Source organism: Strix aluco, chromosome 17 (genome assembly GCF_031877795.1).
Source record: "Strix aluco isolate bStrAlu1 chromosome 17, bStrAlu1.hap1, whole genome shotgun sequence".
Classification (NCBI taxonomy): Eukaryota; Metazoa; Chordata; class Aves; order Strigiformes; family Strigidae; genus Strix; species Strix aluco.
This window is the reverse complement of record NC_133947.1, coordinates 16,152,744-16,176,609: the sequence shown is the minus strand read 5'-3', so window position 1 is coordinate 16,176,609 and position 23,866 is coordinate 16,152,744. Positions and strand designations below refer to the sequence as shown.

Here is a 23,866-nt window from a genome sequence, read left to right as displayed (position 1 = left end):
TAAGATGTCAAAGGGACTTCACAGCAAACAATATGCATAGGCTAGGGAATACCACCACTGAAGAAAGGGACAGATCTGACCTTCTCTCTGAAATAATAAGGGCACCTCTGTGAAACTGGGCTTAGAAGCCTGAAAAACCCTCCCACGCTTTGGTAGGTAGCCCAGAGGTATGAGTGGGAGAAGTGGCTGTCTGCTGCTAAGAGCATCTCCCAGGAAGCAGGAGATCAAGTTCCAGTTGCGCTGTTTCCCAGACCCAGAGGTGTGCCCCAGCCAGCCAGCTGAGGACGATGCTTTGAGCAGAGCACCTCCATTTCCCTGCTGAACTGCTCGAGCAGGTCCACAGTGCCAGCAGACACAAGGGAATGGGGTTCAGTTAGTTAGCTGCAGCAACAGAACTTCAGACACTGAGGCTTCCTGGTGAAAACAGCCCTCAGAGATAACTTGATGGCTCCAGCAGTATCCTCGGCTCATCTGCCAGAGCCAAGCATGACACACTTTACTCCCATAAATCTTACAAACGTTTTGTCCTGAATACCTGTGAAGATTCACGTCCTCAGGGAGACCAGGGTGTACCAGACCCATAAAAGTACATGGAAGAGAAGTCTGGTGACTGCTGCTACTGCCAACACCACTGTCAAAGGATGCAAAAGGGTTCAGTAGCTGGAATGTACATTCTTACACTGATAAAACGAATGTCCATACAGTGCTTAGGACTCTGACTCAGTCCGCTATTGGGATCATGATTAGCACAGCACAGCACTACAAGACTAATGATTGCCTCAAGGCTCTAAGCTCTGGCACTGCCTCAGATCCCTGGAGCTCTGATATGATGCAAAGACCACTGTTAACAGAGTCAAGGGAAAAGGGAAACAGTCAACAAGATGAGTAAAACTCAAGGGGAACATCCTTAGAATATTCTTTATTTTCTGTCGAGTTCCAGTTTTCTGAATTTCCTCCAACCCCTTTCCCACCATGCCTGACCTTTAGGCAAGTCAGAGACTAGACCCAGGTGACTGATGTCATTTGGCCGTGGCCAACAGATGTGTCTGACGGGGCCCTCCCAGCACCTGCTGCACTCACCTCCTGACAGCCAGACAGAACTGGGGCTGTAGCACCGTGCAAAGTTGTGCCCACCAGCATGGGCACAGCAGCTGTTGATGAGAGCTTTCCTACTCACCTGGTTCTGCAACTCAGCTAATCGATGACTGCAGCGAGCCTGAGACTCCTCCTGGGAAGAAAACACAAGGATTTCTTTTTAGTCTCCAGTTTGGTCAGGGCCATGGTCTGTACTCAACTTGTATTGGGTCTATACTGGGGGGCTGCTGCCACTGGGATTTGCCATCATTGCTCTGTATGGCCAGACCCTCCTCCCACCAAGTAAGACTCTGTTCTCACCTCTCTAGAAGCAGGGATCTTGTGCTGGTCAGAGACGGAAAATCTTCGTGCATCTGGCAGCGACCGACCGCTGTAACATCTCTTCAGTCTCCTCCGTTCACGCTCCACCTGCACGTCGGACAGGAGAAAGGGTCACAGAAAGCTGCCACCAAACAAGGAGCGAAGGGACCTCTGGACATCATGGCAAGGAGATTTCTGCTCAGAGACTGTAACTGCACCAGAGAACAGCGAGGGCAAAAAGCACTCGAAGCAGACTACGGAAGAGGAAACAGTTCCTGACACGAGAGTGACACATGTGTGCGTATGGGGACACTGGGGCAAGAAGGGTGGTACCGGAGTGAATGTGCATTTGTGAAGGCAATGGGGTGGGAGAAGAGAGAGAAAATACCAAAGTGTGTGTCCACAGGGGAAAGTGGGAGAGGGAAGGAAACAAGCAGAGGACTCCAAAGTGCTGTCTGTGGAAATGTGCTGTGTTCCAGAGGACCGTGAGGCTTTGCAGAGGCAGTGAAAGCCGGTTTTACCTGCTCAAGAGTCCTCCTGAGCTCAGCATTGAGTTGCTTCAGCTCCGTCTTCTCAAGTTCCAGCCTTGCAACCGCTTGCTGCAGATGTTCCAGCCGCTGCGACAGGAGTCTCTTCTCCGAGAGCCATGAGAGCTGCTCCCCTTCTGCAGCAGCCTGCTGGGTACAGAGAGGGGATTACGTGAGCTGGTGCCACATCAGGGTTGGAAGGGCCAGAATCAACAAGTTGGGGAGAGTGACCGGCCCAAGGCATGGACAGTGCTAAGTCCCTTCTCCTCCCGGTCCACAGGCCAAGACAACACTCTCTCTTCCTAGGGGCCCTCCTCTAGATCACCTTGGAGAAATCCACGCAAATTCGCCTTCGTGCTTTTTGGAAAGTGGCACAGGTACATCCTGAATGCGAAATGAAGCCTTTAACCAGATCAGGCAATGGGACAAATTCCATTCTTTTCAATACACTGGAAAAGCTGGACCTCAGAAATCTACATCTCTGAAAGCAGCCTCTAAGCACCATCAGTGTTGCTGCTGTTCAGCCATCGTGATACAATTCTACTGAGTTTAGTACGTTACTCTGGTCACTGGTGCCCCTTCCTTTCCATGCCAAATCCTAACCACAACATGTTGGCCAGGCTCGCCCAGACAGGAGAGAACCAATTACCCATCCCCAGCTTTTGCACCTGAGGTAATTTTAACAGCAAGCTCCGTAGTTCCTTCAGTAGCTCTGGGCTTGACTGAAAACATTCCAGCAGGTGAATGGTCTCCGGCCAGAGCTGTACAGACAGGCAAACCTGCTGGCTGCAAGCATGGTTTCTCTGGCCAAGCAGGTCATGTATTTATGGGAATATTCCCATATCTTTATGGGAAACATCTTTAGAATCCTTCACAGACATTTTAGTTGACAGATGATCAATCCCACTGCCTACCTGATGATGAAACCGGTCTGTGTCCCTCTCTGAAACCATACTCTGCAGGATGGCTATTTCTTCCCTCAGAGTCCCACCGGCCGTTTCACTCTTGGTAAGGGCAAGAGTCAGTGCTTGTGCCTTCTCTTTCCATTCCATTTCTCTGCTTTCGCTCTGCTTCAAAATAGCCATCACACGCTCCAATTCTTCCCCCTTTGCTTTAGACTCATCCTTCAGTTGTTGGGTTAGCTCCTTCTGCCTTTGCAAGAGGTGGTCTCTCTCCTGGAGAATCTTCCTCTTCTCTGCTTCCTCTTCCTCCCATTTTTGGAGTTTCTGGATTTGTTTTTTTAGGGTCTCCCCTTCATCTTTCCACCGCAAAGCTGATGTTAGCTGTTTCAGGAGTTTACTCTGCCTCCCAAGCTCTTGTTCCCTCCCCGTCAGAGTCTTCTCTAAATACCTGACTCGGTCTCTCTGGCACTTGATCTCTTCCTCCTTCTTTGTCAGAGTCTGCTGAACGTGCTGGAGATCTTCCCGAAGAGCTCTTATTTCCTCTTCTGACTCTTTCTGATCACTGTGAGCCTTGGTCTCTCGTTCCCTCTCAGGCAAGGCTTCTTCCAGGAGATTCTCTTGCTCTCTGGGATGTCTAAGCTCGTCATTCTTCTCGGTTAGCCTAAGCTGGAGATTCTGCAGGGTCTTCAGTTCTTCTTCTTGGCGCTGGAGTTTTTGCCTAAGAGTTTCATTCTCTTCACCTCTCTTCCTCACCACTTCCTCAAGCAGATTCACTTGCTTCTGGCATGATGTCAGTGCTACTTTCATGCTTTCTTCACGAAGCTGGAACATGTTCATTTGCTCCGTCTGCCTGAGGAACTCCACATGCTTCTCCTTCACTCTTTGGCTCATTTTGTCTAGATCCTGCTCTAGACTCTTGGCCTGCTTGCCTTCTAAATCCCTCTGCTCTCGAAGGCCCTGGACGTGCTCTTGCAAAGACTCTATCTCTTGGTCTCTAGCTTCTAGAGAAGATTCAGCATATTCTAGTTTTTGCAGTATAGCTTTAGTCTGCATCGCTGCCTCCTCCTTTTGCTGTTGAAGCCTAGAGACAGCCTCTTCCAGAGCCTCTATCTTTTTTTCTCCTTCTTTCAGAGTCTGTTTTGTTGCTTGAAAATTGTTTTGCTCAGCTTCGTGCTTTTTCTCCTTTTCCTTGCATGCCTCACATTGCTTTCTAAGGGATAGAATTTCTTGCTCTTGTTCCTTTAGCGTCACTTGAAGACGTTGCAGAATCTCCTTCTGCTGTTCAGAGTCTCGTTTGTGTTTTTGCAAGGTCTCGATCAGTTCCTTCTGAGATTCAACCACGACATCCTTCTCTTTCAGTATTGCCTTAGTGCATTCTAAGTCTCTGTGTAAGACATTCACCTGTTCTTCTGTTTTTTCCTCGTAGTTCTGTGTTTGTTGCTTTTGGATATCTATGAGTCTCTCCTTTTCTCTTAAGGTTTCTAAGGCCTGCTCCAGTTGGTCACGGACAGTCCTTAACTGCATCTCCATGACTTCTACACCTTCCTGGATTTGCTTCTGTTGCGACTCAAGCTCTCGATCTTTTTGAGATAAAGAAAGTGTCATCTTTTCTACTCTACCATGAAGCTCTTGCAGGTGCCCCTCTTGCTGCTCCTTGTACTGCTGCAAGAGTCTTAACTGATCCCTTTGAGAATGGCACTCGCTCTCTCTGTCCTTAAGAGCTGCCCTCAGGTGTTCAAGGCTTGTGTGCAGAGACTTCACCTCTTCTCTCTCCTTTTCCAGTTCTTGGATCTGCTGAGTCAGAGACATAAGCTCTATGTTTTTCTCCTTCAAGTTTTCTTTCATATGATCCAGATCCACAAGCAGATTTCTCACTTGTGATGCACCGTGTTGTTCTAGAATCATTATTTTCCCCTCCTGGCATTTGATCTCCTGGTCTCTCTCCTCCAGCTCTTTGCTCATCTTGCTGACAGCAGTGCTCTGCATCTCTCGCTGCTTCTCCAGCTCCTGTATCTGTTCTTGTTGGGATCTGATCTCTTGGTCTCTCTCCTCCAGTTCTTTGCTCATCTTGCTCACCACTGTCCTCTGCATCTCTCGCTGCTTCTCCAGCTCCCGTATCTGTTCTTGCTGGGATCTGATCTCTTGGTCTCTCTCTTCCAACTCTTTGCTCATTTTGCTTACAGCAATCCTTTGTTTTTCTTGCTGCTTTTCCAGTTCCTGTATCTGTTCTTCCTGGGACGTGATCTTCATTTTTTTCTCTGTTATGTCCTCAATAACCTGATCGAGAGTAGTTTTATGCATTTCTTTCTGCTTTTCCAGCATTCTCCTCTCTTCCTGGCACAACTTCACTTCTCCCCCCCTGTCTGACAGGATGGCAGTCATACAAGTAAGAGTCTCCTGCAGAGCTTTTCCCTGTGCTGCCTCTTCCTGGAGCATCTGGATTTTCTCCCACTGCACTTCCACTTCCTCATTTTTAATTTTTAATAGAGACAGTGTACTTTGGAATTCTTGCTCAAGGCAGTGATGCATATCTGTTACTGTATTTGCTCGGGTTTCAGAGGCTGTGACTGATTCCTGAAGTAGTTTTATCTCCTGTACCAGTTTTTCTTCAACTGCTTGCAGTCTGTCCCGATCCTGCTGTGAAACAGGAAGGAAAAATTCAATAACTTGGTTTTCATACTAGATTTGAGCTCCTGCTCCAGTCAAGGGCTGAAGTTTGAGCTTTTAGTAGAAAATTCAAGCTATTCAGCTGGTTTCCCTGTTCAATGTAAATGTTTTACTGTGACTCAAAAAAGATTTGAGAACCGTATTGTATTTATCCAGCTCTGTGACTCATTTTTGGTCATGTAAGAACAGCTGCGCTGGCTCAGTGTCCAGGCTGGTGTCCTGCATGTGCCGGTGCTGTAAGTGTGCACCCAGGGCAGGAAGCCTAGCGGTGGGGTAGACTTAGATGACACCTCCCCTCCCCAGCCCCAGCACTGTCCCAGCTTGTGAGACCTTTCACAGTCTCCACCTGACCCCACATCGACCTGTTGTATTTACAACACCCTTTGCCAAGGAGTTCCACAGGTCTGCTCTGCTGTAAGCACACCACCTCCCGTCACTTGCAGCACGGCTCTCGCTTCATCAGACGGCTCTTGGAAATAGAGTGAACGACCGCTGCCCCCTCCCTGCCTCTCAGGATGCTGCAGACCTTTCCTGGGCTACCCTTTAGGCTGAGTCTTTCCCAGCTTACTCAGCCAGTCCTATCTTCCTTTTTGCCCTTCTCTGAACTTCTGGGATGTTCTTCTGGGGACAAGCCACCAGAACTACAGCCAGGATTTAAAGTCCAGACTAAGCATGATTTAAGCAGCGGCACAAAGATGTTCTCTCTATCAGGGAGCAAGGGAAGAGAGAACAACCCTGACATTTGATTTCCCATTTTGGGGGTTGGGGGTGTTTTTGGACCTCTACTGTGTAGCGTTTTCACAGTACCATCCTCCAGAACCACACTGTGGCCTCTCAAAGGAGGGATGGTCAGAGCACAGACTGTCATTCTGTGTTTCAAATCAGGACTAGCTGTCCCCTTGCAGGCACACATATTTATCTGGCTCAGCACTTTTGTTTCTCAAATGTCTCTATTTTTTCCCCACTGTCTGCTCACAGATGGCAATGTTGAACAGTTTTCTATTATTAGCAAACTTTTGTATTCTCACCCATTTTTTCTGATCCAGATATTTAGAAATCTAAATATGGATTTGGACACAAATAACAGCCCAAAGCCATGCAATGTAAATAGAGACAAGTTTGAAAATTACTTTGACTTAAACTTCAAGGGGAGAAATCGTCAAAATAGAGGAAAATAAACACCCTGAATCTTAACTGAATTTTATATGACTACAGCATTGTTTCCTACTTATTCAGAAGGACGTAACTGGAAAAGTTAAACTAAAAAACAGCCACTGATATAAACAATATTCTTCTGCTCTTATGGTGGTCTGTGGTCTCTCCACAAAGTCTGTGAGACATTTCAATGATCTCTCCTTCCTGGACTGTCTTCTCTTACCCAAGGTGATGACCCTGCTAATTCAGCTTACCTGGCCTGGCAGGAGAGCAAGTCTGGGAAACAGGAATGATGAATGGAAGGGGAAAATGAGGGAAGCTTGGTGAGCATTTGCATATTCTCTACCTTCTCAGATCTGCACTTGTACAAGACCACCTAAAATCAGATCTCCACTGGAAAAAGTTGCTCCTTAAAATTATTAACAGAAGGCCAAAAAATATGTAAGAAATGGCTCTTCATGGCATCTGCCAGCCTCACCAGGACATCCTTTCTGTGCTTCTCAGTGGTCTCAAGTTTCCTTTCCAAAGATGCCACCTCTTGACGTAGAGTCATAATCTCCTTCTTTAGAGCAGCAGCCTCCTCCTGCAAGGCACTTTGTAGAGAGTTCTTCTTGCGTTCTGCCATCTGTGTCTCTGCAGCAGGAAAGGTGAAGGAGAAGATGACAAGCAAAGCAAAACCAAACTGATTTGCATCCTACAGAGAAAACATCATTTTCTTATCTGCCTGTCTGTGTTTTCCAGGCCCTAAGCCCACAAGGACTTTCAAAGCACACATAAATAAAGGAAACTTCCAGGCAGAGAATAAAAGAAGAATGAGAGTGGCAAGGTTCAGAAGAATATGAAAATGTGCTTGCTCTTCTGTGTGTTGAAAAGGCAGGGCTAAGGGCATGGCAGCACATCACCCACAGTGTGAGAAGCAGGTAGCACTGACATCAGTGAAACACGGGCAGAGACAGGAGGTGAGAGTCAGATCTGGTGTCCTAAAGGAAAAGGAAGAAGCAGCAAAAGTGAAGACTGACTATGACACAGTTCATTGACCAGGAAGACTTAAGAGACTTTACAGAAAAAAACAGATCTGTCAACGTTGTGCTTGAAGACGCACTTCGGTATTTGTTCAAAAGAATGCTAGGGGAGTATGTTGTGCACTGGCAGAAAAAAGAAGAAAGGAAATATTCAGTGGTACTAGGACAATGGCAAGGAAAAAACAACTGAGCATCACACCAGTACCGAGAGCTGAAGCAAGGATGACTACAGATAGACAGGAACTAAAACTGAACTAATACACTAAACTAATAGACAGGAACTAAAGATGGCAAGAACTGACTAGTGGGACAAGCAGGATCCATCCAATGGCAGAATTTCAAGTATATAAGCTGTTATCATATGTAACATATGTAGTAAAAACTATGAATGTTCCAGAAAAAAAACTAATGATATAAGGTCTGGAAAACTCTCATGTAAAGAGTCTGAAAAATGATCAGCAGTTCCATCTCAGAGAGGGAACATGAAGAAATACTGAACAGGTAAAGGCTCTACATGAGCAGGTGACAGCCTATGGGGGAGGCAACGAGCAATGCCCACACCTCCCTGTTCCTGTAGTCTGGGACAAGGAGAACACGACAATGAGATAAAACCCAATTCTGATGTGGAGAGTGGGAAAGCAATGACAGAGAAAGGAGAAGGAATGTCTGTCCAGCTATAATATAGAGAGGCCAATAGCCCTGGAGGCTCTGGGATGGCCTGGAGATTAGAGGAAAAGGCAACTAGCCACATGTGAAAACCAGTTTATAGATAAACACAATATGAACATGTTACCAAAGGCATAAGAAGTGGCTACGGAAGTAAGAAATTGTGTTTTCTATGGCTGTGAGCTCAGACACCAAATCAATATCGGCAAGAAAACAGGTAAGAAGGATGTAGAAGCACGAGGTACCAGAGAACGAGGAAAAGCAGCAGAAGAAAGGATGCAGTAACACAGGAACTTAACACTGAACTCATGCTCTGTGAGTCTGCCATGTAAGAGGAAAAGGAAGTCAATAAAGACAAGGATTTTTGAGGTTGGTGCTTTTAAAGACCACACAGAGAAGGATACTGTGAGGCATCACGCTGCACATACTTAGCAGTGACACGGGACCTGAAAGGCACCACCTCTGCACATTATCACCAGTCACACAGCCAGATGCACTGCCAGACACTGGATCTTTCTCTACAGAAATCTTTCCCTGGTAGTTCTATAGATAAGTCTCACGCTTGTTGTTTTTCTCCACTTCCCATCTCTGGGCACTGCATTTTTCCTCTGCGCGGTATTAGAGATCCCCACTGGTGAGACAGGATGGGGTCAGTGGGTTGGAAAAGGGAAGTTGTACCTTCCTGGCTTTGAGCCAACTGTTTCTGCAGCTCTTGATTGTGGGCACTGAAATACTCCTTCTCAGCTTGCCTCTTGCTCAGCTCCAGCTCTGAGTCCTGTATCTTCTTCCTGGCATCATTCTGGAAGAGGTAAGAAGAGAAGCATCACCTCACAGAGCCACTGCTGGCAGGAGAGAGGTACAAACACACAGGCAGAAACAGCCAAGGTGGGAGGGGGCAGCTGGAGTAATGGTACATGGGATGGGGATTCTCCTTTCTCCCTGTGGCAGCAAGCCAACCTGGCCCACAAGAATTTACACCCATTCTGGCTTTGGCACTCTGCTTGTCAGTTCAGTGCAGCAGCAGGACGGGATTTCTGGGTGCACTAGACACAAGTTACCAGATCTTGCTGCGTCTGCTCCAGGTGCTGACGCAGGTCTTGTAGGGCTGCAGCCACTCTGTCCACTGTGAGCTCGGCAGGGAGGTCCCTGGCCTGGGAAACAGCTGGGCCCCAGGCATGACCCTGTTCTGGAGAGAGAAGCCATTCTGTTGCAAGCTTTAACTGGAAGGGTCTCCAACAAACAAGGCCTCTTTATGCACAGGAGGAGGTGGCAGTGCCTTTGATGTCGTCCTAGAGCTCGTGTTACAGCAAGACGTGTGTCCCGGGCTAACGTTATTTTGATGACCACTAATGTCAGCACTGCCTCAAGGAAGGACACACGTGCCCTGGGACTTGGGCCCTATTTCATTCTGATGCTGGTCATTTCCCCACATACAAACACGGACTTGTCTCTGCAGGATTGTCAGGCTTTCAAGACTTCCCAAGGCTTGAATCAGCCTAAACTGAAAGGACAGGTCTGTCACATCAGGATTACAAAGAACCACCCCCCCACACCTGCTCCCCTATACCCGCCTACAGACCTGTGAACCCAGCCCCACACTTGCCTGAACTCCAAGGGACTAAGTCTCTGCTGTCACAGACCGTGCGCTGGAGAACCAAGTACAGTTTGTCCAGCTGGGATCGGGCTTCGTGGTGGGCACTGTTGGCCTGCTGACACTCCGTGGCCAATGCCTGTGCTCTGCTCTCTGTGCTACAGAGCCTCAAACGCAGTTCAGACACCTCAGCCTCCAGCATGCGCAGAGAGTTCCTCGAGCACCGTTCGCCTGCTTGGGACTCCTCCAGATCCCGCAGCAGCTGCTCCTCCCGAGCTGCCAGGGCAGCCTCCTTCTGCAGCGCTGCCTCCTGCAGCGACTGCACCTGTAACACAGACGCACAGCGCTCAGGGACAGCGCTGCTGCTGAGGGACCAGAGCAGGACTAGAGAAAGGGGCGAAGGAGAAATTACTTCAAGCCAAAAACCACACTGGAAACAGAATGCACGAGGCCAAGGATTCAAACTGAGCAAAACAAGCTACCTGGTACCTGGAGGCTAAGGGGCCTAAAGGAAGTTTCCCCATCCCCAAAGGAACAGTCAAACTGTCAGGTTTTCGTGCTTTCCAACCTCAGAAATGAAGGTTTCTGTGAGGGTGCGAGGGGCTGGCTGGCAGGGTGAGGTGGCAGATGAAGCATTCCTGCATGGAGAGTGGGGCTGCCAGGGACACTTGGGATTAGAAGCCAAGGGGAGACAATCGGCATCCTTCATGGGGCACCTCCCCAATGCCAGCTGAACGGCCGAGCCGGGAGTGCTCCCACAGACTGCCATAACCAATGCTGTCTCACCAGACTGCTCAGGGCCTGGCAGAGGCAGAAACACCATCTGGGGACAACATCTGTAACAGAGATACTGAGAAGCTCCAAAGGAGTCTTCTGTTTCTCCTCAGACATTTAATGCCATGAACCATGAGAGAACCGGGGAAAACCCAGGCAGAACACAGCAGATCCAGCCTCAGTGTGCAGTCTCTGGGCAGAACACAGAAGGAGTGTATGTTGTTGGGAGGGAAAACAAGTTGAGGCCTACAAGCTGAAGGTGGTATTCTATGTCCCTGGGGAAGAGGATGCTAGTGCACAGGTCACCTGGTTGTTGAGCTCTTGTATTTCTCTTCTGTGGTCTGAATGGAGCTGCTCGGCCTGATGAAGAGCAGAAAGAAGCTGAGACACCTTGTTGTGCTGGGCAAGGTTGTTTTCTTCCAGGGTTCTGAGGCTCAGTTCCTTCTCTTCCAGAGACACAGTCAGCCTGAAAGTCAGAGCATGCAACTCATTACTACATGGTATATAACATTTAATAAACTCTTAGGACTTCCACCACCAAGGGGAAAATTGATTTGTCTGCTGAGGTTTATCTGAACAACTAGGCTGCTTGTTCAGTCCTCAGCCAGGTTGGCAACCACACCCAAGCGCGTGCCCACTATGCTTTTTTCCACAGAAGAAAGGGGAATTATTGGCTAAATACCCTATTTTTTTTTTGAGATGGGTATTGAATAGAAACACAATGAAGTCTTGAAATGAAGACGTTAGGGCAGAGGAAAATTTTTCTTTTGACTAATGAGATTCCAAGGGAAAGGTTTTGACAATAATGAAGGGACATTTTCTTCCCCTAACTTGTATGTCCTGGTAGGAACAGCAGCAACTGACAGCCAGGTGATCTTTGGGCAGTTTCATAAGACTTGCAGCACCCATATTACTTTTAGCTAGAGAAATGAAGGCTGATGCCAGAAGCAGTAATGGAGCTTTGGAGGAAATACTCAGATCCTTATATAAGATGCCAGATCCCTCACGGGGGAAGCAAGAGGGCACGGCCTTTTATTTCTCTTCTTCAGTGAAGGTGTGTGTTGAAGGCTGGCAAGTCTTTACCAGGTGAAGTACCCTACCTACCCTTTCTCTTCTTTCTTGCGTTCCTTGGACAGTCAGTAACACCTGTAACTGTTGAGGCTGGCAGGGACCCTGCTCAAGCCCTTCCAGACACATGTTGGGATTTTTTGAGGAATGAGGAAACAGATGGCAATAAGAAACATGCTTATTTCTTGGGTGCCTCAGAGGGGAATCTGGCTTAGTTCAAAATCATGGTTTTAACCAAAGGCATCAGGATGGAAGACTGATACAGATCCCAAATGTTTAAAGTTTACTAGACCCAACGCAGAGCTGATGGATGTATCTAGCTCATTAGACTGCAGCTTGTTCTGCCTCCTTTGGTGTGTTTCAGGTTTGAAACCCCTGAAAGTTTCATTTCACAGCATTAACATGCTGACCTAATAAAACACCACCTCATTTTAAGGAAAGGACTACTCCAAAAGCCACTGTCTTCAGAAAAACTGTAAGTGAAGGATTAAAAGAAAAGAAAATGAAACACCACATCAAGAGAATGAAGCATATCTGCATGGATAGTTCAGAACTCTGCTTTTTAGGAAATGCTGCCTGAGCCACTTGTATATGCGAAGATCTGAAAGAGGGAATCCATTAAACAGAATAGAGAGTTTAACAGACTTTCATTTACCTGGCTTTTTCATTCTCTAGGACCTTCAGCGAAGCCTGAAATTCTGTGTTGTGACGCTCCACTTCTCCCCATCGACTCCTTTCCCCCTCCAAGGACTGCAGACACACTTGCAGCTCCTTGTTCTGATGTTCTACCTTCTCCCACTGACTCTTCTTCTCCTCCAGGATCTTCTGGAGCTGCACAACCTCCAGCACCTTCTGCCTTGACAGTTCCTGTGCCTCACTCAGATCTTGCTGAGCTTTGAGGCCAATCACTTGCTGGGATTCTTCAGAGGCTGCTAGTTGAGATGTCAACTCTTCCACCTCAAGTAAAACATAACAAAGCAGTCAAAGACTACAGCTTGCCACTGTCAGCCATATCAGCCATATCATATACTGTGAGGAAAGGGAAAGAACAACTTTCAATTTCACCTTTCATGAAAGTACCAGATTCACAATGGATGCAGATGGCTTGTTTAAAAAATCTAAGTGGGTCACCATGTTCATCTGAAAAAGCACCTTAAAAAACAAGGCTAGCAGTAACAGGCCAGCAGAAATACATTCTGATGAGTGCTGGCAAACAGGCACAAAGAGCAGCCCATCTGTCCAGGGCAGCAGCTGGCCGGTCAGTCTCCTTCAGCCCAGCTGAGATGGAGACCACAGTGTGATGGCAGCCAGAGGGACTCACCCCATCCCCTGCTGCTGGAGTAGCTATTGCTGTTTCAGTCACCTGCTTTTGTAGAGCATCCCTCTGCTGAAGGAGGACATTAATTTCTTCTTTCATTGTTTTGATTTCTTCCTTGTGCCTCTTCTCCACTGCCTTGATCTTACTCTGAGTTTCCTGCAGCTCTGCTTGCAGTTTTTCTGTGATGTTCTGCAAACACAAATGGAGAGCAAGCTACTGGGACCTGTCATCAGGTTCAGCTTTCTCCTCTTTCTGTCTCAAAATCACATTCATTCAGCCACTTCTGCTTTTCTACCCAGCTCTGCTTCCACTGTAACACTTCCTTCCTGTTGCTGATCTCTAGAGCTCATCAGGCTCTGTGCTTTCAGTCCCTGCCTCCTCAGTCACAGCACTTAGGCTTTATCTCCTTGTTACTGCCCTTCACTCTGTTACCTGGGTCTCTCAGCCTCTCTCAGCTTATGTCCAGTTGCCAACAGCCTGTTCCTTCAACCCACCTTACTAGTCAGACTTACCTGCCCATTCTCACGCTGCTCTTTCACCTCCTGCCTGAGCTGCTCCAGCTGCTGGTTGGCTTCTCTTAGCTCTCCCTGAGTTTGAAGTAGTGTCTCTAATAAAGCATTCTTCTCGAGCTCCTTTTCTTGCAGGACCTGCACAGAAACAAAGAGAAGAGAGGTTTAAACTTCCCATACAGAATTTGTGTGGCAAGGCTCCAACCCCGACGGGCTGACGCGTTCTCAAAGCGCTGTGTTGCTGCTCTCCCAGGCCCTTCTCTGCCCACTTGCAGACACAGCTTCCTAAGTGAGACTGGCAGTATGAACATGGTCCAGCCACATTCCCCTGTGATTGAACCTCCTACAAACATCTAACAGGAAAATGTGTGGCACTTCTCAAACGTCTCGCCTTGCTGGTGAGGGTATCCCTCATCTTCTGCTGTGTCCTGTTTGTCTTTCAATAGTGACTTTTACTCCTAGTTAGCAGCAGAGAAAATGCAGGGCTGCCAGAGGGCTGAAGCGAGCAGCTCCTTCAGAAAAATCCTGTATTCCAAGTGGGGTTTGGTGAAAATCACTTCATTTTTAAGGCATTCATTAGACTTTGGTAAAGTACTAACATTACAGGGATACACTGTCATCTCTGAGCACTGCCCTGGCATTTCAATACCTGCAGACACAGCTGGGGGTACTGCTGTCCCCAGGCAGACTCCGTGAAGAGGACTTTGGGTGGGACACAAGGAGGACTCTCACTGTGTGACAGGGTTGCACAGGAGATCTGGGCACAAAATAGCTTACCAGCAAGTGACTTAAAACAGCCCAGAAGACACCCCTGTTTTACTGCTCAGAAATATTTCAGAGGAGTCTTTAAAATTTTTTTTCTTTTGTCAACAATCCTGCCATGCCCCCCTGTCCCCCCCAAACAAAAACCCCATCCTCATGGGGATTCAGTCCTACAAATTCAGTTTGGTCTTTAATGGAGTTAAGGTTATAAGCATGTATCAGTAAAGATCAAAAGAGGACCGTTAAGAGAACTGTGAAGATACTCTGAGGTATGTCTTAAAAAAGCCAAACAGTAGCAGCACAAAAATCTCAACTGAAAGGTGATGCTTCTGCCCGGCTTCCTCTGACAGGTCTCATTCCTAGTCCCAAAGATAACCCTGCTTGTCTTTCACCTCACCAAATTCAATGTAGAAAACATGTAGGGCATGCTCCACACAGCCCGACATCCAGACATCTCCCATGGCTCTAGCCTTGCAAAAAAGCTACACAAATTCTCCTTTCACAGTCTTTACCTCTTGCTTGGCATTTTCAACTCTGGTTCGTTCCTCCTCTTGTTGAGCTTGCATGGTAGCAACTTTCTGCTTCATATCAAACAGCTTCTTTTCGTGTTCCCCTTCTGTCTCCGCCTTCTCTTTTTCCCATTGCTCCAGTATCTTCTGCAGCTCTGAATGATGCCCTTCCTGCTCGCTTGCCTGATGAGTGGAGGGAAAGACTTCAAGGTGAAGTCCCAGCCATGCTCCTCAAACAGATGTGAAGCTTCATCCCTCCCACAACCCCCCACCTCAACAGTGCACAACAATGGCTTTGTGCTCTCCATAAATCACGTCCTGTCAAGGAGCTTAAAAGGCGGGTCAGCAGGTGGAAGAATCATAGAATCATTTAGGTTGGAAAAGACCTTTAAGATCATTGAGTCCAACCATTATGAAAAGGAGATGTTACCTTCCTCTCTCCAATGGCTGCCTGTTTCCTAGCACCCGTCTCCTCAGGATTTCTCTCTATTCTTAAGAGCCTGCTTTCAAAGCTCACATCCCTTTCCATCAGTGAAAAGATGTAGATGGACTGCAGGGTGAGAAAGAGACCGGTACCCTGATGCCCTAGTTACAAGACAGGCCACGAACTGAAGTACCAGGAACAAGGGGCCTGTTCCACATGCGTCAAGCCCAGAGATAACACCTCTGATGACAGTGAAAGGACAGAAAGAAAGGAAGAAAGTTCCCGTGACTGCAATTGGCAGCAATGTGAGGGGTCTACTTCATGGCAGACAGGAGTCTGGTAAGATCCTACCCCTTTCCTGCCAGGCTTTGGGTGGGGAGCACCCAACCTCCAGCTAAACTCGCCTTAGGCCCACACTGAATCTGTGGCTGCCTTTACTGTCCTGGCAGAGTCCCGGGGGTCTTCACATGCCTTCAAGTATGAGCCACTGGCTCTGCTGCCTGGCCTAGCAAGGTGTGACCTACGACAGATGGTTGCTGCCATTTCACACACTCAGGCTATTACACTTCTAAAGCCAGCCCACAAAGCTCGCTTGAAGAATTCAGAAGCATATTGTTTCCTACCAGGTCTTGCAGGAGCTGGTTTATTTCCACTTCATGATCAGTTTGCTGCAGTTTGAGGGTATTGTTATACTGCTGTTCTGTCTGCAGGAGCTGTTGTGCCATGTTTTCCCGTTCCTGCCTCATTAGAGATCGCTCTGCTTCCAGCTCACACTGAAGGCACTTCACTTCCCCTGCAAACAGGACAAACGGCAAGATTCAGAGTCTACACAATGGTTCTGACTTCACTGACCTTACGCCTTCTGAACTCCAGTGCAGGAGAGATCTGCCTCCATCTCCTTCACTCCTCAGAAGCACTGCGGACACAGAGCTATTTTTATACCATCTTCCTTAGGCAGGGGGATCACCAGAGACAGGAGGCTCTCACCTTGTATCACCTCCTTGGCCTGCGTGACTGTGTGAAGTTGGATTTCAAGCTGACTCCTGGTGATCTCCAGCTGAGATAAGTGCTGCTGAGCTTCAAACAGGCTGGATTCCAGCGTCTCCTTCACTGACCTGTGAGTTGTGAATACAGAGAGAAATGAGTTTGTTGCTCCTGACACCCACTGAGAGTTATTCCAGTAAGAAGTCATTCGAGATCCCTACCCCTGAGTACGGAAAATGGGTTGCAAGGAAACTTGTGTACAGAAAGCATGTTTCTGCCATTTAAAATAGCAATGCAGGCCCCTCCGGGGGAATGCCCAGGCTTTGCTTATGACCCAGCATAACACAGAAAGCCCAGCCGAATTTGATCTCAATGGCCAAATCTGAAATTGCTGTTGGCTGACACACGGGTAGCTGTGCCCACAAAGTCTGTGCCAACAAGCAAAAGCCCGGTCTCTGCTCACAGCCCTCAGCTCATCAGCGCTTCCAAGTTGCTCTGCAGGGGGACAGAATAAGAGTATTTCCCTGGATGACTCATGACTTTTTGAATGCTGTTCACAGTGTAGCTATAGGTAAGTAACTTTCCAGACTCCCTGTATTTTAAAAGGGACTCAAGAAATACATCAGATGATATAGTAAGATCTCTCGCTTGGAGCAGCATTCGTAAGAAACCTGAACTAGATTTTCTCTGAACAAGGACCACCTGAAAGGAGAGATGGCAGCCTTCAGTTTCAACTGTTGAAAGTTCAAGAGAAAAGTTTGCTACTTTTCTCTAAGTGTTGCTAACTAAGTAGGTAGCAGCCCAAGTGACTTGTTGCTCTTTAAAATGGAAGCTGTAGTACTGCAGAGCCAAATTCTTACAGCCACAGACTTCAACCAACTGCTGCGTATGACACGCAGGGTTCTGGAACCAGGAGCTGAAGTGACCTCCCTGATCTAACACAGCGCCCTGTGTGCCAGGTTCCCACAACACACAGCACTGCCTCACTAGGACAGGGATGCAATAAAAACCGCAACAGTAGAATTTCACTACTTGGATGGACAATGGAGGGTGTATCTTCAAGAAGGAGAACAAGCACATATTTCTGATTATGCCAATCTCTGGCAGTCCAAAGTAAATATGCTCCATTTTAGGATAAATAGAATCAGTCTCTAAAATAGAACAGAAAAGATAGAGTCCAAAACTGTGCAACAAAAGGCTCTTGAGAACAACATCTGGCAAGAACAGTTGCTGAATTTTTATCTATTGTCAAAGGTTCTTCACAACTAATTTATCTCTTTTTAAAAAAATGTATCCTTTTAAAAAAAAATTTTAAAAGGGAGCTAAACATTTAATAGTTTAGTAACAGCCCAATAATTGACCAAACATAACTCAGCTGGATCAAATAAGAGAAGCTGGAGCTCAGAAGAAGCAGCAGCTCTCAAGAAACACACTGAGTCAAAATGGGTGTTTATCAGCCATCCTAACGACATACTCTGGAGTAATAAAGTGCAAAAGTCAAGAAACATGAGAAACAATGCCTAAAACATCATTTGTACAGCTCTGCAAGTTCAGGAGTCTTCTAAAAAACACCTACAAGGAGGAGAAACAACTCCATTATTATTTTTTTTCTGAGCAGAACTTGTCACATATGACCTTAGAAAGGCAGGACAGAATCTTGTTCCTTCCCTGTGTAACCTCTCCACCATATCTGTCTCTAAACAGCAGGTGGTGAGGAGTACAGGACACAGACATCAGTGATGGGCAAGAATCCTCAGAGACGTGAGGATTCAAAAGAGGTTTCCCAGCTGCTGGTGTAACCAGCCCTGGGTCCTGCACCACAGTAACAAGAGTTAGCTTCCAACCAGAAGACCCTCAAGATTTGCAGCACCAGCCTCTGGCTCCACCCTAGATGGCAGTGTCCTACTCACAACGTCTGCATGGAACAGCCATCGATAGTCAAACTACTTGATAAGGACAGATCTATTTCCAAATGCATAGAACAAGAAACCAAAACCAGAGAGAAACTTCAGTTTCAGTAAACGTCTGCAGGGTTTAATTATTACTCAATTCAGAGCCAAGCTGCCTTGCTTTGGACTTTACACAGGAATGGGCAAGAGGGCATAAACATGAGCCTGAGGCCCAGGAGATGTTTGCTAGTTTTAGCTGTCAGGAAAACAACATTAAAATCATAGTATACTTTTTTTCATTTTGCTCAAGATTCTTTCATTTTCTGCCCGTGGAAGGTGAAAACATTTGAAAAGCACACAGGATGCCATAAATCCTCATGGCATGATTACCACCTTTATAATTACAGCCATTATATAATGTCCTGCCTAGGGTTTCCTCCCCGCCCTTACCTGGCCTCTGCCAGCTGCTCTGACAGGCCTTGTCTGTCCCGCTGCAGGGCTGCCAGGCGCACCTCTAGGGCAGCCTTCTCGTGCACCAGGAACTCCTTCTCTTTGGACACCGTGGCCAGTGCATGCCCCTGGCGAGAGGACTCCTGGCGCAGCTGCTCCAGACCGCTGCGAGCTGACTCTTGCTGGCGGTAAACCTGAAAGCAGGACAAAAGGCAGTTAGAGCCCTTTCTCTGGAGTTCTGTGCAGAGCCAGCCAGTGCCACTTCTGCCTCAGCTGGAGGAGAAAGAGCTCCTGTACTGCGGGCTGGAAGTTTAAGAGCATCTGCTCCATACCACGCTAATACCCTGGGCTGCCAAAAGGCACTGGGACTGTTAACTTGAAAGTGATGAGTAAGGCCACGCTGGGCTGCCTGGGACCACACAGCTCCTTCACAGCAAACATAAATACGCCAGACTACGTGTTTGCACGCAAAAATACGGCGTCTTCCAGAACTGCCACCTTGCAAACTGGAGTTCTATCAGAATCTATCCCAGTGCTGGCAATTTTCAGAAAAGTTTGAGCAAAAGTAAATTTGCTGGCTGAAGAAAGTGAAAATACACATGGTTTCTCCTTCTAGAAAAAAAGAAAAAGATCAAAGTGCATTGGCTGCAATGAGGTGATGCTGGGCAGGGAAACAGTCCTTGGGGTGATTTATGAATGTCTGGCTGATGCAGCCAAAGAGATGGTAGACTCTATTCCTACAGTAGTTCATGTCAACAACACTGTCTGCTTGTTTCACACAAAGAAGTTGTCTAATATACCTTGCTGGTATTCAAACTTGAGATTAACCATGATTCTTTAGCTTTTTTCTTCAATATAACACCTCTGCTGGGTATTTGCCAAACATACTGTGGACTCCAAGACTGACTATCTAACAGAGAACAGACCATCAGAAACAAACAATTCTGTCAAAGTTATCCCATAATATCCAAGGTTGTACGTTATGAAACTGACATTTAAATGATGACAAACTCCCTGGTCTCCTTCAGTGACATGATTCTCCCAAGCTCTTTTTCCAGGGTACCAAAATCAGTTAGTCCAGAGTGAAGAGTCTTGTGTGATCACCTCTTTCTCATCTTCCTCAAAGCCTGAAGAGGCTCCAACAACTCACAGAATCATAGAACCATTTAGGTTGGAAAAGACCTCTAAGATCATCAAGCCCAACTGTTAACCCAACACTGCCAAGCCCACCACTAAGCCATGTCCCTAAGCACCACATGTACATGGCTTTTAAATATCTCGAGGGATGGTGACTCAACCAATTCCCTGGGGAGCCTGTTCCAAGGCTTGACAACCCTTTCCGTGAAGAAATTTTTCCTAACATCCAATCTAAACATCCCCTGGTGCAACTTGAGGCCATTTCCTCTCATTCTATCGCTTGTAACTTGGGAAAAGAGACCGACACCCACCTTGTTACAACCTCTTGGGTAGTTGTAGAGGGCCATGAGGTCTCCCCTCAGCCTCCTTTTCTCCAGACTAAACCCCCCCAGTTCCCTCAGCCACTCCCCATCAGACCTGTGCTCCAGACCCTGCACCAGCTCCGTTGCCCTTCTCTGGACACGCTCCAGCATCTCAATGTCTTTCTTGTGGTGAGGGGCCCAAAACTGAGCACAGTAATCGAGGTGCGGCCTCACCAGAGATGAGTACAGGGGGACAATCACTTCCCTGTCCCTGCTGGCCACACTAGTTCTGACAGAAGCCAGGATGCCATTGGCCTTCTTGGCCACCTGGACACACTGCCAGCTCATAATCAGCCAGCTGCTGACCAGCACCCCCAGGTACTTTTCCCCCAGTCAAATTTCCAGGCACAAAGTTGCATGTATGTCTTAAAATACAATTTCAACAATTTCAAGATCTTATTCCCGTTCTTAGCAGTACAAGACAGCAGACATTGACTTGCAGCTTTGTCCCACTCTCCAGGCTCGAACAAATGGAGTTTTGAAAGGTGCAGATTCACAACAAAAAGCATGAATAGAAACATGCAGCCCCGGGTTTTTTTGACTCAGAAAAAGGGTGAGGAGCTACGCTGTTTGCTTCTTTTGCCACATTGGGAGAGTAGCAGCCTCACTCAGATTCATGGGCAAGACAAATCATCTCTCTGCAGCTTATCAAAAGCCAAAAGAGAGGCCACCACAGGCAGGTGGATTGAAGTCATCTGTAGCAGCAGAGGACAACCGAGAGAACTGCAGAACAGCTCTGCCAGCCACCAACACATTTCCAAAAGGCAGTAAACAAAGCTGCTGACCTCCAGCACTACCAAGTGTCTCCTTGACAAAACCACCGCAGGATCCAACAGACTGAGCTTCACTGAGCCGAGCAGCCAAAAGCCCACCCCGAAAGCACCAGGTGTTTGGTCTCACCTGACTGAGCTGCTCTTGGGTTTCTGCCTTCTCCTCTGCCAGTATCCTCAGCTCTACCTGCAGCCCCTCCTGTTGCTCCTCCACTTTCTTCAGCAGCTGCTCCAGGTGGGCTTTCTCTGCACTGAGCTCTTCATTTGTTCTTTCACACAAGCTCAGCTTCTCCTGGTCAGAGTTCCTTACTCTCTCCAGCTCATCCACGTTACCTGACAGAACTTCATTCTCTTGCTCCAGCTGCAGTCACAGAAGCACAGATGAAAGAAAATACAGTAAGATGTACCATGTAGAAGGTTTGGCTTGGACAGAAAAAGGAACATTTCCATATTCAGGCAGTCATACGTCTGAAGGCAAGAAGTCTGAAAAGAAGCAGCAGCTGCAGACGAACACTTGGCAAGATCTTTGGCAACTGCTCACCTGTAACACAAGTTTGTTCAGCTGCACTTTATCCAGTGCAAGAGCTTCATTGATGCCGCTCATCTTCGCTGCTGCAATGTGTAGATCAGCTACTTCAGCACTCAGCTTATTCTGAGCCCCTCTCAACTCTGCTACTGACTGCTCTGCCTGAAGAGACAAAAGAACAACATGAAAGCAAAGACAAGAAAATCCCTGACTTTAAGCAGCGACTCCAGATCCCCTTTGGTGTCTCTGACACACCCCCAGCCCAGCGCTCCCAATAACCACGTGGGGACTGACTGCACCAAGGAGCCTGTGTGGTCTGATCTCCCTTTTCCAAGAAGGAGAACAACCCTGTCACTGTCTTCTACTGACAGAAACGGCACCTGTGCTGGTCTTGCTATCACAACTCCCTCTCCCACCAGTGCTGCCTAGGAATAAGGTGATCACACCTTCTCCAGGGCCATGGTAAGCTCATGTTTCTCTTGCTTCAGCAGATCCCTCTGAAGGTGCGATTCCTCCAGTTTCTCTCTTGCAACTACCAGCTCGCTCTGTAATAAAGAATGTTTTTCTTCAAGTGCAGCTAAGTCCTTCAGCCTATGAGAAGGGGAAAGACAAACAAGTTTTTAATTTAAAAACATTCTCATTTCCAAAACCAAGATTACATACTATTTCCAAGATATGGCAGTTTGAATGATTTGCAACAGCTTTCTATTTACCCTAAAGAATGCTGTAATTTCCTGCCTAGCCCTGCATCAGTCTTTGTCATTGACCCAGGTGAAACATTCATCACTGAGAAAGTAAAACAAGCTTCCAGAAATCACAGGTTTCCAAAAAGTTCAGATGCTCCCAACAGCTTCCTGCCTGTTAGCTCTCTCTCTCCTTTTTGATACATCAGACACCAGACTTTCCAAAGTTCTTCTTTCCATAAGACAGACTTTTAAACTCTCTCCATTATTCTTGCCTGTGACAATTAAACGATGAAAGACCCTGCAATCTATTTGGGGAGATCTGTATGAATTTCCAATCCAATAATCATAAAATCACATGATGCTTCAGGCTGGCAGGGACCCCAGGAGGCCTTCAGCTCAAAGCACCTGGGGTCAGCTATGGGATCAGTCCAGGTTGCTCAAGGCTCGATCCACTTGGACCTTCCAAATTCCCAGGGATGGAATCTGCACAACCTTTCTGAGCAACCTGTTCTGCTGCAGGATTGCCTTCATGGTTCCATTTTTTGTTCTCCTTAAAGCCAGCCTGAACCTCCTTGTTTCGCCTTAGGCCTGTCATCAACTACTCTGGTCAGCTTTGGAATGATTTTTTTCAAGGGCCATAAAGAAAGTACAAGGAGGCACCTCTGCTGTGTGTCAGCAGGGAGCCAGCCCTGCCCACGGGCTCCCTTCACCAGTCTGTGCTACACATGCTGAGCAGACAAAATCCATTCTTTTAGGGGGGCCTCCCACCGTCCGGCAGCGCCCACCCCTGCCCAGAGGAAGCTTTAATGCTCACAGGAGCTCCTGGTCACGACACGCTCTCTCCATCCTCTGCTGCTGCTCCACCCTCTCCCCCTGGGCTGCATCTTCCCTCAGCTGCAGCTCAGTGTTACTCTGACGCAGACGCGAGGCGTCTTGCTCCGTCTCTTCAAGCTGTTGCTGTAGCTCTGCCCTGGTTTTCTTGAGGTTTGCACAGTCACTGCAGAGACAAGGCTCAGTCAGAAGAATGAACAGGCCTGAAGAGTCACGGATGCCATTCCAGCCACTCCAGGCTGGCGCTGTGGGCAGCACGGTAAGGAAGAACTTGCCCTTCCCCTCACAAGGTCACTGGAGAGGGACAGAGGAAGGCAGGCAGGCTTTTGCCTTCATTCACTGAGAAGCCGTGGCTAGGAAAGGGCCCCAAAGAACAGAATTCAGAGAAGCAGCATGCCGAGAGGGAGGCGTCTCGTATTCCAACATCGCTCTGAGTCTCCAGGACAGCCTTAGGATTCACACTAGAGCAGGAACAGCAGTGACAGGAGGATGCTGAAGTGCCAAACAGGGGCATACATGGGGAGGGCAGGCGAGTTCTTTGCCCATAACACCTCTGAACTCCCAGCACTGGAAGCAGATTGCCTCCAGACCGCAGGAGGAGGAGGGAACACTCACCTTCTGAGTGCTTCCACCAGCGACTGCAGGTGCTGCTGGTGGCTGCTGGCCGTCTGGCATTCCTGCTCCAGTTGCTCGAGGCTTTGCTGCAGCTTCTGGCACTTCTCTTCCTGCTGCCTGTGCTGGTGCAGCAGGAAACTGATAGAGTCCTGCCTGGCAGAGAGCTCTTCTTTTAGGGCCTGCAAGGAATGGGCAGGGAAAAGCACAAACAAGCAATAAGGAGCAGGGAAGATGGCTCCTGATAGCTGTGAGAGAAGCAAGCAGCAAGACAGCTCACCTGAAGGCAAAAGTTGTGATGAGGGGGTGGAGATCAAAGAGAGAAAAGCA

At 47.7% G+C, this 23,866-nt stretch overlaps 1 protein-coding gene across 10 annotated transcripts in view; it reads right to left on the bottom strand.

Moving 5' to 3' along the window:
• Positions 1-23,866, bottom strand: part of CEP250 (centrosomal protein 250) — a 41,937-nt gene that overhangs the window by 4,699 nt on the left and 13,372 nt on the right. For 6 of the 10 annotated variants that reach the window (XR_012625488.1, XR_012625489.1, XR_012625490.1 and 3 more), the window contains 21 exons: positions 23,540-23,718; positions 22,908-23,090; positions 21,854-21,998; positions 21,423-21,569; positions 21,012-21,242; positions 18,613-18,806; positions 16,277-16,404; positions 15,913-16,082; positions 14,869-15,048; positions 13,598-13,732; positions 13,131-13,274; positions 12,423-12,724; positions 11,006-11,165; positions 9,938-10,250; positions 9,393-9,520; positions 9,013-9,133; positions 7,125-7,279; positions 2,837-5,461; positions 1,917-2,072; positions 1,396-1,503; positions 1,178-1,228 (listed from right to left, as the gene is read on the bottom strand). Coding sequence is in view for 7 of the 10 variants with exons in the window: in XM_074842724.1 (XP_074698825.1) it covers positions 1,178-1,228; positions 1,396-1,503; positions 1,917-2,072; positions 2,837-5,461; positions 7,125-7,279; positions 9,013-9,133; positions 9,393-9,520; positions 9,938-10,250; positions 11,006-11,165; positions 12,423-12,724; positions 13,131-13,274; positions 13,598-13,732; positions 14,869-15,048; positions 15,913-16,082; positions 16,277-16,404; positions 18,613-18,806; positions 21,012-21,242; positions 21,423-21,569; positions 21,854-21,998; positions 22,908-23,090; positions 23,540-23,718 (5,955 nt within the window). In the remaining 3 variants the exon portion in view is untranslated. The remainder of the gene's footprint in view (positions 1-1,177; positions 1,229-1,395; positions 1,504-1,916; positions 2,073-2,836; positions 5,462-7,124; positions 7,280-9,012; positions 9,134-9,392; positions 9,521-9,937; positions 10,251-11,005; positions 11,166-12,422; positions 12,725-13,130; positions 13,275-13,597; positions 13,733-14,868; positions 15,049-15,912; positions 16,083-16,276; positions 16,405-18,612; positions 18,807-21,011; positions 21,243-21,422; positions 21,570-21,853; positions 21,999-22,907; positions 23,091-23,539; positions 23,719-23,866) is intronic. The other 4 variants (XM_074842725.1, XM_074842726.1, XM_074842727.1 and 1 more) reach the window with 4 other exon arrangements.